This window comes from Aricia agestis, chromosome 9, assembly GCF_905147365.1.
Source record: "Aricia agestis chromosome 9, ilAriAges1.1, whole genome shotgun sequence".
Classification (NCBI taxonomy): domain Eukaryota; kingdom Metazoa; phylum Arthropoda; class Insecta; order Lepidoptera; family Lycaenidae; genus Aricia; species Aricia agestis.
The window spans coordinates 12,645,002-12,658,217 of NC_056414.1; the positions used below are offsets into that span (position 1 = coordinate 12,645,002).

The 13,216-nt window shown below is 36.3% G+C and overlaps 1 protein-coding gene across 1 annotated transcript; it reads right to left on the minus strand.

Annotated features, from left to right (window-relative positions):
- Positions 1-4,527: 4,527 nt before the first annotated feature.
- LOC121730531 (outer dense fiber protein 3-like) lies at positions 4,528-9,147 on the minus strand. The gene is made up of 5 exons (XM_042119618.1): positions 8,947-9,147; positions 8,379-8,510; positions 7,507-7,723; positions 5,667-5,853; positions 4,528-4,707 (listed from the first exon to the last, which is right to left on the minus strand). The coding sequence occupies exons 1-5, from the start codon at positions 9,071-9,073 to the stop codon at positions 4,573-4,575; spliced, it is 798 nt and encodes a 265-aa protein (XP_041975552.1). The 5' UTR covers positions 9,074-9,147; the 3' UTR covers positions 4,528-4,572.
- Positions 9,148-13,216: the final 4,069 nt, after the last annotated feature.

Sequence of the window (13,216 nt, forward strand, 5' to 3'; positions counted from 1 at the left end):
ATGTATAAGGGTTCCGGTTTTCGCCATTTGGCTACGGAACCCTAAAAATAAAAAAGGTACTCTATTATTAACTATACGCTGTTATTTTCACAGTGAAGTAGGTACATAAATCAAGAGACACACAGCTGATACCCTAAAGGATTATCACTTCATACATCCTTTAACTTGCTTCTTGAAGTTATCTGAAATCACGCTAATGTATCTGATTTGGGCAATCTAGTATGAATAATGAAGATGGTTTATAATGCTATAGCAATGAATATTCTGTATAACTGAGATATCTCCAGATTTACAACCCTAACGAGCGAGTTTACAAGGAACCACAGACTATACATTATAACAGTGTTTTTCAACCTTTTATGACGCGATCCCTGGTATGAAAAAATATTTCGCGACCTTTGCTTTGCTCTTTATCATGCATGTTTAATTCTTCTTCTACCTAATAAATTATGATTTTAAATGTAATATTTTTTTGTTGAAATTATTGTTCTCTCGAGCTCTAGCGACTACACTCGCGACTCGCGAGCCGCAGGTCGAAAAACACTGCATTACATGTTGGAAAAATATGCGCTAATATTTTCCGAGGAATTTCATTATTGCGGGCGTTGTTGACTTTCGAATAAATAAGCGTTTTATTGCGGGGCCCGCTCCTAAGCCGGCGATATTGCGTCGGCGATGGGATTACTCGCACTTCCAATACACTTCCATTATCTAATGCTGTTCGACGCGATTTAGTGCCAGATCAGCCTGTGGTCGAAATTTGAATATTTTTATGGGCTGTTTCACCACTCCTTGATATCCACAACTTATGTGACAGATAGAGTATGGAGTATCTGTCAGGTAAGTTGTGATATCCGGCACTTATCAGGGATTGGTGAAGCCTCGCTTCGTATTTTATAAGAACTATTCGTTTTAAAAAAGTAATAATATAATATGAATATACAGATATTGAGATAGTAAATAACTCAAAATTAATTAAAGAAGGGTGGGAAAACTGACTCAGATAAGTCATGACTTCGCCAAACTCGAACCCAATACAAATAGCACCATAATTTATTGCAAAGTACATGTTAATTATGAATTTAAAATATAGAACTTGGAGCAAAATCAGTTTCAAGGAGGGGTGAAAATGAGAAATGCAAATCTCTCTCTCCCCTTTCCCCCAATCCACGTAAACCCCTCCGGCGCTTGACGAATGTTATTACGGTGTGATTGCGAAATAAAAAAATATCAAAAGAATTCCGTTGATTAAAAATAAACGTTATAAGATGTGTGTCACTACGCGACCTGGGTCTGTTCAATATCCGGACCCTGAACGACATGTAACGAGCGGAAATCGAATCTCACCGGATAGAGTTGAAATCTGCAAAAATCATTCCTATAATAAAGTATTCGTTCGTGTCTACCTCACCTGAATTTCGGACTTATGCTTTTTTCATGAAAGCTTTTCTCTGGATTTTCCGTGAAATATGTCTCAAACAGCAGTATCATTTGTAATTAGTAGTATATATTATAATATTTATTCGTTCTAGAAGTGCGTCTAGTTTAGACCTAAATATGGCTCTTTTATACACTAACCCCCTTACTAATAAACGCTGTATAAGCTTTGAATAGTTATACAGTGTTTTGTCTTCTTCAATCCAATTAAAAATGTCACTTGTGTGACAGGAACAAAACACTGTATATCTATTCAAAACTTATACAACGATTATTAGTAAAGGGGACTATCCCCTTTACTAATAAACGTTGTATATTGTTAACATGATAATATTTAAATATAGAAACATAATGTAAACACTTTGGAACGATAAATGTAGCGAAAATGAAACGACCTTTTCCCTGCGTATGACTTGAAGTCACCTAGCAATTGTCTTTTCTGGAATTTCACGGGAATTTCGGTTAATAGCGAAATGGTTTCAGCCTCGATTCTCGAATTGTTCCGATCAGTTTCGAATGGGAATTGAGAGCTTGTGGCTTAAAAGTTCAGAACTGTGATTAGGTCTGTAGTCATTGGATCGGTTTTCCGGTTTTTCATTCAGATTTTTCCGAGGAAAACTAAGTTTCATTCAGATTCTTTTTGAATATTCCAAATAAACTAGATATTAAAAAAATACAATTCTATTACTTCTTTTATGCAAATAGCATATAACCACAGTATAGCAATATTAGTATGTCATATTGCTATACTGTGATACAACATAATATTATGCTGTGGAAATGCCGACTTTAATAATTTGTATTTAATGATTTTATATTTTAAACACACTAGACCGAAAAAAAGGCTGGCTGACTTATTAAAAAAACAATTGATGAGGCTGGTTTTTAGTAATTAAATGTTTGAGTCAAACTATTAGGCTTTATGGCTAGTCTACCAATCCCGTACAAAAGATAACGGGAAGTGGCATAGTTTCATACGTGTGTGTGCGTAAAAGCGCTTAAAGAGGCTTCTGTTATAATTATTAACACTAGAGGCGCGCTGCCTTAGTCAGCGCGCCTCTAGTGTGAAGGGTTCCACACTCAAAGAGTAAAAACAGGATATTATAGGTACTATGACTTCGCTGTCTGTCCGTCTGTCTCCAGGCTATATCTCATAAACCGTGACAGTTAGACAGTGACATTTTTCCAAATTATTTTGTTTCATCCGAGGAATCCCAATTGAAATCCCAAATCCAATTAACCATTGTGCATGCTCTTGTGTGTCGTGTACTGTGTAGTACTAATTTAAGGCAGATTATACTAATTGCTTACAGGCAAGTCGGCGCAATGGGACCGCCATGATTATCGCATTATGCTCAGTCGCCGCCGAGCTCATCTGACGTCGTCTCCTCACTGACAGCTTAATAGTCTTGTTATTATGGTAGTATAATAAAAATATAAAGACACTAGATGTAGATACTTTAAATGTAGATTCTTTAAATGTGGGAATAGCTTTTGCTTCATAAAACTATATCACTTTCAGTTCAGCGGTTAAAAGTGTTAAGATAATATAACAGACAAAAGTACATGCATTACATTAATAGTAGAAAAAAGGATATGGATATGGATCTGTGATAAATTTTGTAAGAATAAATCAACTCGTGCTCTCTTAATCTTAGTTTAGTCATAATACTTAGGTAAACAAAATCGTATCTTTGGGATGTAGAGCAATTTAATATTATTGTAACATTTCTGACATGACTGTCGCCATCACATAAATTCTTATTCTTGGCATCCTCAGAATTAAAACAAGATGAAAAAGAACTTGAAAAGTGAAAGAATTATTGAGTTTAAAATACCGTTAGGGAAAATGTTATAACATTTTTAAATAATATTTGACAGATGATGTACAGGTGTCTACAAAATCGTAAAACATGAATAAAATTATTAGTAGGGGAGGGGAAGGTGCTAATTTTGTAGTCACTCGAGCGTCTTGGAGACCTAGTAGGTTTTTTACATTTAGGTAAAACTGATAAAAAAATAATAAGAGCGTTTTTTATTTTAGCGGTGGGTTCAGAAACTGCGGCCATTTTAAAGTTTTGAAAAAGAAAATATATTCAGAAAATAGCTTATTTCGGTCAGTTATTATTATATATTAGACAATAAGGACTAAATTATTTAGTTTAGTGCAAAATAAAATATCTACAAAGCTTAGTTAGGAAAATATGAAGAAAGAATTTATATTTTTCTATTTTAGAATGTTCCTACAAGCTTACCTAACCTTTGAATCGTCAATGCTTTATATGGAAGCTTCTTCGGGGTATACTTAACGACAAATCTGATGATATTTCAATATAAAAAAAAAATTAACCCACCACGTGAGAAATCTAATTTCTATATCATGATGACTAGACACATGTCGGAAGCCTATACAAGCATAATCTGACACGCTCGAGCTAGTCCCGAAATCCCCTCTTCCCCTTCCCAACTATAATATAAAGTATCTTACTTAATTTGTTCTGTATTTTTAGTATATGTCGTACATTTTCTTGCTTCGATACTCTTAGGTATTCAATATTATAATGATATTAAACCTCACTTATTAACAGCTCATTTAAAAAGCTAAGTGATAAGGCTTCATATAATTGAAACGTAATTTAGCATTTCCAATATGGCAGAGCAATTCTAAGAAATTTCCCATTGCCGTCGTAGTAGGAGATCGTAAGCAATATTAAATGCGCAAAAGAAAGTTAAGTTTCTAAAAAGGCAGCCGCTTCAGTGATCTTAGGAACTTTTTATTTGCATAAAAAGTTATCGATTTTGCGAGCAAAATAATATGCAATTTCTGCTGTTCTAAAAGATTTTCATTTAAAAAGTTCAGCTATCGAAAAAATACTGGATCTTTTTACTTTCAGTGTCGAAAGCCGGTGATTGCATTTTTGCGATACAAATGGTTGTATTAAAGGCTTTACCGGGATCGCTGACGTAATTGTACGTCAATTATTATTATTACTTATTTCTGTAGACTCTATCACTTAGGTGTGAAATCAGAAAAGACGCCGTCTTACCCTCATCATGAATAGCCAGGAAAAATAATATGCACACATTTTTTTTACACAGGGAATTTTTTTTCACAGTGAAAAACAAATTTAAGCTCTATATGTCCACTGACTCTCCATAAATCTCGATATTCAATGCGGTGGGTTTCAAGAATTCTCGCTCGCTGCCAAGATACGGCGAGTGGCGGATACCAAAAGATGGCGTCGGAGCCGACCGCTGCGGGTACATAAACTGTAAGTAAGGACTAATAAATAACATTGTTTTTAAATCTATATCTATATATATAAAACTCAAAGGTGACTGACTGATTGACATAGTGATCTATCAAAGCACAGCCCAAAGCACTGGACGGATCGGGCTGAAATTTGGCATGCAGGTAGATGTTATGAGGTAGGCATCCGCTAAGAAAGGATTTTGATAAATTCCAACCCCAAGGGGTTCAAATAGGGGATGAAAGTTTGTAAATAATAATACTTATTAAAGCAAGCGAAGCCGCGGGTAAAAGCTCGTTTCGAATAAAAATGTACCATCAGAGAAGTTGATTCCTGGGCAGATGGGGGACCTAAGTAGTTTGGTTTACGTCAAACCTAGCCCCAGATCACTATTATTAACAATGAATTGACATGATCCAACCATATGACGTTGGTCTGTCAATTGCCTAGCAATCAATTTCCTCGATGGTACAGAGATATCTTATATCTTTAAACGAGCAACTCCTGTATATATATACAGGAATTGCTCATATATCATTGAAATATATATATATATATATATATATATATATATATATATATATATATATATATATATATATATATATATATATATATATATATATATATATATATATAATTGGAATCTCGGAATCGGCTCCAACGATTTTCATGAAATTTAGTATATAGGGGGTTTCGGCGGCGATAAATCGAATCGGTGAAATAGCTAGTAATATGTATTACATCTTCGATCGTATTATATATTGTGATCGAAGTATTACATACAGATAGATTAATAAGGCATGTGCTAACTACTCATACAACATTTAGATAATTTGCTGGAATCCTTCTAATTTTCAAACGCTTTCTTAATTTGGAGCAATATAATTAAACAAAGCCTTCACTACCATTGATAACAATCAGATCCCCGACTTTGTACGCAACACAGTAAATGCGTGGACCAATTAAATAAATTACCTTTTTCTCACAATAAGCATTGGGGGACGGTAGTTTCGGTTGTTTTAAGGCTTTGATAACGCCTCCGAACGAGAACCCCGGCGTCGTTCTTTGTACGTAATTAAATTTCGGATAGTAATCACCAGCACAGGCTGAGCGCTCTTTGATGTCCCGTCCTGAACAGGGAAAAGAGTAGGCCGGGGCTTTCCTAGAAGAAAACATATAATATAGTCGACGAAATTCAAAATTAGGTAGCCAAATTTTCTGGCACTTATAAATTGCTCGTGAAATGATCAGAAAATATCTGTATCACTATTGACACAATAAAAACTGTAACGTAAAAAGAAAATCAAGGATAATATGAAACTACTAGGTAGATTATTTACCCTTATTGTGTATGACTGTTAAAAACATACAAAATATATAGTTTAAGCGGGCTTTAGATCAATACTCTCGACACATTGGCCATCAGCCATTTGTGTCTGTCAGTGCGGACCGCCTTGCTACTTCAGTGCGGTTTGCTCATTACCGGCTTAATGCGTCCATTAACAAGCTCCGCTGATCGCCTAATTGTGACTCAATCGTATCAGAGATATAGAGTATAGACTAAATACATTACTAAGGGCCTGTTTCACCACTTCCTGATAAATTTAGTGACGAATAGGCTATCCACCAATTAACTTGATACATCATGTATGGAGAATCTGTCTAAAAAGTTGTGAATAGCCTATTCGGCACTTTATCAGAAAGTAGTGAAACAGGCCCTTAGTGCTGCTTTTACAATAATTACTAGCTGACCCGGCAAGTTGTTTTGCCATTTAAATTATTTCCAGTATCAATATTATAAAAACTAGATAAAAACCTATTCTCAGGCCTAACGAATGTACTTACAAAATTTCATTAAAATCGGTTGAGCCATTTCTCCAGGAATTCGCGCACAAACACTGTTACACGATAATTTTATATTATAAACTAGCTGTCCCGGTGAACTTCGTGTCACTTTAAAACCTTCCCTGGACTTCTACGAATACTTAAGACTAAAATCAGCCCAATCCGTTCAGCCGTTTTCGAGTTTTAGCGCGACTAACACATTTGAAAGTCCATTTTTATATATAAGATTAGGTGTTGTTTAAGAATAGTTAGGGCAGATGTATGAACAATCAAATAGTTAAGAGGAGTCCACACCGCCCTTTTTTCCATACAAACGTGGTCCCCTGTTTCCTCCCTGGATAATGCTAGTAGAGTTATAATTTTTTTCCCGAATATCTACGACCACTAATACAATGTCCCTATGTTTTCTTTTTTTTCATAATTTAATTATTAAATAAGATATGAACGTTCAAAAACCCAAAAAAAATGGCCAGATTTTCCGCTGTGTTCAAACGTCCAGAAAACAGATTTGGCTAGATTATACAAAAAAAGCAAAACATAGGAACACAGCTCAAGCCTTTTTTTAATCTTTAATGAAAAAAGTACTTAGATCGGTTAAGTTTTGGAAAAGGAATCAGGGGACAACGAATCGTTGATTTTCTGGATTTTCTGCAGTTGTCTCTATCGCGTTCTGCGGTATAGGCTCGAGGTAAGGGAGACAGCTATAGATATTACACGTACTTTTTTTTCATTTCTCTAGCCCCTGGTGTATCCTCTTAAGTACTTAACTAACACTGTGCGAACAATTTTTGGTTTAGTATGAGATGCAGCAGGTTTGATTCTGACTGAGAGACTGTTGAAATCTCAATTAGAACTATACGGTCACTTCTACTTCGGTGAAGGACATCATAATGAGGAAACCCGTACACTGTTGCTCTTTGATGTATCAAGCAGTTAATTTCTCATGCTTCGTAAAAAAACTAAGATATACCTTGTCGATTTTTCCGGTAGATACATATTAGGCGACGGTGTCCATGTCGATTTGGACTGAAAGGCCGGTTTGACCTGAGGTCGGATGCTGTAGGCCGGAGCATGCTTCGGTTGGGCCTCACTCCTTGGAGCGTATTCGGCTGGACCAGGCGTCACAGACCGGTTTTTTGGAGCGTCTATACGCGGCGATATGAGGCCATTTGTTATTTTATCAGGACCTAGAAATATTTACTTTATATATATTTTTTAAATAGCTTACTATTATATTCACCGCATAAGAAATAATATGTCCACTACTCCTCTGCGTTGCAACGCGTCGCCGCAACGATATAACATACTATTTATTTTATGATGATACTAGCTGTCCCGGCAAACGTTTCTTTGCCATATAAAGTATTTCGCCCGTATTATTTTATCGAAGTGACTAAATAAGTATGTCACCATGGCAACATCCATCGTTATCCCGTCGCACAAACAATGGTCGCCGTCAGTTTCGAATTGTAATAATTTACTATTATTTATTCAACAAATGCACTTATCAATATAAAAAGTACCCAGTAGTCGATTCTCAGACCCACCGAATATGTATATAAAATTTGGTGAAAATCGCCGTTTCGGAGGAGTACGGTGACTAACATTGTGACACGAGAATTTTATATATTAGATTCTACATTGACAGCATTATCGTGATCGACGCTTTGCATTGTCATCGTTTTAGGTCGATGCAACGAAAGTATGTGGCATAATACAACGCTTTACGCCGACGCAATGTTACGCAGCGTGGACTACGGCTTCGCTCTATTACGTTTCATATTGCAATCCGACTATAATTCCACAAGCGTTGACAACATAACTTCAGTAATTACGGATTACCTTTCCGATTCAATCGATACAAGTTCAACAGGGGCGCGTTGTTAGCTAACACCGGCTTATTACTGCCCGCGGGGAACCGCTGACCGAACGAGAACGCCGGCGCCCGCTTAATGTTTGAATAGCCTTTCCCACCTGAAATTAGCATACAGAATAAACGCTTTCACGAGTCATAGTCGACCTGTTTCGTGAAAGGGAAGAAAGAGCTCATAAATTTCCTCGAGGCCCCGTAAATCCTTAAATGCCATGGGTTTTGAATTCATTATCCCAATAGGAATCGGATGACACGTATGCTCCTTTGACCTTTTCTCCGCTAAAAAGATTTCTTCAAAATCCTTGCCTCGCTAAAAGACATTTACTTTTTAAATCAACTTTCGTGTTGTATAAAATAATGTAAAATAGAGTTGGTATTTTTTCATGTTCACCTCACAATTTTCAAGTCATCAAAAACGTTATCTCGTAGTTTTCAACGCCCCGTTGGGTTCCATATTTCCACCGCTTAAAATCACAATGGACGTTAACAATAGAAGTTCAGGTTCCCCTATCTCTAATATACTAATGACTGCCTTACAAAATATCCGCGGGGTTTGGTAATGGAGTGGTCCGGGGGTGCCCTGCCCTGCCTCGCCACGCCGCGCCGTAGGCTTCGGCGACGTTTGCTTCACGAACTTTGCCCTACACTCCCAACTCCAAGGCATAATTGTAGCCTATTATGTTTTAAGCAACGTTTTTAGTAATGAAAATATGACTGTTATTATAAGTAAACATAGACCCTCAATATTTTTTTTATTTTGTCCGTGCCTCAAATGAACATTTCCTCGAAAAGGGACAAAATATGTCAGTCTCTTGGTTGAGTGACATGCCGTTTTGATTTAAAGTTTTTTTTTTTAAGTTTTAAGGCGTTTGTGATGTAGTCGTGTACAGACAGGGCGTTATCTTAGGTCACGTCACGGTCGCTTTCTCATTACAAGGAATAATACATAAGATTAAGAAATCAAGAAAATAAAAGGCACCACGTAGTAGGTTGCGGGAAACCGAAAATTGAGCGCGACCGGATATCGTCGCACCGGAACGCTGACGGAGGAATGACTTCCGGTCCGCGCCGGCCATCTTAAAACTCGATTCTTTGTTTAACGGAATCAGTGAATGGTATTACTCGAAGTAATGTAATTGTATTGTAATAATATTGTAAATATTTTAGTATTTTTATTCGTTATAATTTTTAATTTCGAATATTTTTATGTAGCGTGCGGTGTTCTAAATTTATTTGCGGACTAGCTGTTGCCCGCGACTTCGTCCGCGTTAGCATAGTATGGTATAGATCGCATCCCAAGTAGGTATTATTGTACAAAAATATTCAACATACAGAATTGACTTTCCTACGATTTTATTATATATAGATGTTCCGCGCGGCTTCGCTTGCGTAATTTAGGAATTTCACGCAACCGTACATTTTGCAGCAAAAAATAGCCTATGTCCCTTCACGTGGTCTATTCTTCATGTTTGCCAAATAACATAAAAATTGCTCCAGTAGTTCATATGATAATAAGCATTAAGCAATTCCATATAATTTCCCCCGTTTTTTCCACATTTTCATCTATTTCTTCGCTCTTATTAGTCTTAGCGTAATAAAATATAGCCTATAGCCTTTCTCGATAAATGGGCTATCTAACACTGAAAGATTTTTTTAAATCAGACCAGTAGTTCCTGAGATTAGCGCGTTCAAATAAGCCCTTTCATATAATTTCCCACGTTTTTTCCACATTTTTCTCTATTTCTTAGTTCTTATTAGTCTGAGCGTGATAAAATATAGCTTATAGCCTACCTCGATGAATGGGCTATCTAAAGTTGAAAGAATTTTTCAAATCGGATAAGTAGTTCCTGAGATTTTACGTGGGAGAGCCATGCTTCGGCACGAATGGGCCAGCTCGACCGGATAAATACCACGTTCTCACAGAAAACCGGCGTGAAACAGCGCTTGCGCTGTGTTTCGCCGAGTGAGTGAGTTTACCGGTGGCCCAATCCCCTACCCTATTCCCTTTCCTACCCTCCCCTATTCCCTTCCCTTCCCTACCCTCCCCTATTACCCTATTCCCTCTTAAAAGGCCGGCAACGCACATGCAGCTCTTCTGATGCTGCGAGTGTCCATGGGCGACGGAAGTTGCTTTCCATCAGGTGACCCGTTAGCTCGTTTGCCCCCTTATTTCATAAAAAAAAAGATTAGCGCGTTCAAATAAGCCCTCTCATATAATTTCCTCCGTTTTTTTCCACATTTTTCTCTATTTCTTCGCTCCTATTAGTTTTAGCGTGATAAAATATAGCTTACAACCTACCTGGATGAATGGGCTATCTAACATTGAACGAATTTTTCAAATCCGATAAGTAGTTCCTGAGATTAGCGCCTTCAAATAGGCCCTTTCATATAATTTCCCCCGTTTTTTCCACATTTTCCTCTATTTTTTCATTCGTATTGGTCTTAGCGTGATAAAATATAGCTTATTACCTTCCTCGATCAATGGGCTATCTAACATTGAAAGAATTTTTCACATCGGACCAGTAGTTCTTGAGATTAGCGCGTTAAAAGAAGCCCTTTCAAATAATTTCCCCCCGTTTTTTTCCACATTTTCCTCTATTTCTTCGCTCCTATTATACTAAGCGTGATAAAATATAGCCTATAGCCTTCCTCGATAAATGGGCTATCCAACAGTAAAAGAATTTTTCAAATCGGACCAGTAGTTCCTTAGATTAGCGCGTTTAAACAAACAAACAAGCAAACAAACTCTTCCCAATTATAATATTAGTATAGATTACACTTATAGCGAGTTTACATTCATTCAATCCAGTGGTTCAAAGCGCTTAATTGCTGCTAGACTGCTAGAATGTAAACGGGCACTGGAATGCAGTTAAATGCAATTCAGTATCTCCATTCGCAGGCAAAATCGCTTAGCTTACGCTTAGCTACGCCCACCAACTTATAATCTTAAAAATCAAATACTGCACACTCCCAATTTCGTCGAGAAATCATAACGTAAAAATTTTGAGTGGCGACAGGCCATTGTTTTACAGGAAATGTAATGTTTTTGTAACATTTTAGTGACTTTTAAACTTCATTCCCAGTCACGTGAATGTTTAAACAACTGTGAACGTTCAAACGTGTGAGGGTCAAAAGCGACCCTCGTCACTTAAATTAGTTGGAGCGTCTTTGATCAATAACTTAACATGTGTAATGTGAATAAACTTTTAAATATCTTTTTCTTTTATTTATTAACTTTGGATCTTTCTGAAGCACGTCTGCGTGTAGGCAATGAATTGTGAATCATTTTACTAGATTTAAATAGTAGTAGAAACACAAGTAGAGTTACATTTTCTTAAAAAGGTGTTTCATGAAAAAAAAAAATTTATTTCGGCAAATCGATTAAAGTTACATAGCGCTTAGGATTACTAAATTATATTGTTTAAATTATGGTTTACAAGTTAATAGCACTTTGCTATTATTCATATAATTATATTTCTTCGCTTCATTCTTCGATATATTAATTAATCAGGTAGTACCTTTACTTATTTGCTTTGGCAATCGCGTTTTTTTTAAGACTTATCATGTGGGTACATGATAAAAAAATAACGTCGGTCACTCGCCCATCAGCGCTCCTCATTCCTTTTCTTCGCGAGGCAACGCGAGCACGCATACTTAGTAACCATGCCAAAACGCAACGCTCAGAAGAGAATTGGTTATTATTAAGATATTATTTGAATCAGTGTTGACTATAGTCCGTGTTGTTAGTAATTAAAGTAAGTGTTATTTAATCGTGTAACAAGAAAATACATGTAAGTACTAATGCACGGTAGGCACTGCCAAGGCCAAGACGAGCCAATTATATTCAATATTAACCGGCTTGTACTGCGACTACTAGTCAATAAGTACAGTGTGTTTGGACTGCGAGTCTTGTGTGTATTATACAATGTATGATATGTATGTTTTATCTGGTCTATAAATAGAATTATCTTATGTTTGCTGGATTGGGGGTAGCAACTAAAAGTTAATTACTGCAATTATTTAATCAACCGGCATGTACTGCGACTGTGAGTCAATAAGAACAGTGTGTTTGGACTTTGGACCGCGAGTCCTTCCATATGCACAATCTCATATAGATCATCATCAGAATTGACTGCGAGTCTCTGACGATGTTTTTCCTGTTATATGCTATAAATAGAATTATAATTATATTATGTTTGCCCGAATGGGGGGAATAACTGCAAGTTAATTACTGCAATTATTTAATTATTTTAAGTTATTTAATAAACCGCCATAATGTGTGGATTGACCGCGAGTCTCTAAACACAATCTAAATGCATCGGAATTGACTGCGAGTCTCTGACGATGTTTTATATGTTCTATAAATAGAACTACCTATATGTTGGTTGGTTCGGAGAGATTAACTACGAGTTAATTACTATCTAAATTAAACATTTATATAAATTATTTTATAAACCGCCATAATGTGTGGATTGATTGCGAGTCTCTAAACACAATCTATATGCATCGGAACAGACTGCGAGTCTCTGACGATGTTTTATCTGTTCTGTAAATAGAACTATAAGTTGGCTGGTTCGGGGGGAATAACTACGAGTTAATTGCTATTTAAATTTAAAATATATTTAGTTATTTTATAAATCAAAATAATGTATGGATTGACTGCGAGTCTCCGACAATGCTTAAAAAATAAAAATTAGCAACTACCGCGCGTTTCCTGCGCTTTTTGTTCTATAAATAGAACTACATATTATTATTACAATATTATCTTTACCGGTTTATACACAATTATTATTTCGAACTAATAACT

Coding starts and splice junctions, on each gene's coding strand:
- LOC121730531 (XM_042119618.1), bottom strand. CDS start 9,073: ATGCCTTGGAGTTGGGAGTGTAGGGCAAAGTTCGTGAAGCAAACGTCG. Junction 8,511..8,946: donor CCAAACCCCGCGGATATTTT/GTAAGGCAGTCA, acceptor TGCTAATTTCAG/GTGGGAAAGGCTATTCAAAC. Junction 7,724..8,378: donor GTATCGATTGAATCGGAAAG/GTAATCCGTAAT, acceptor AAATATTTCTAG/GTCCTGATAAAATAACAAAT.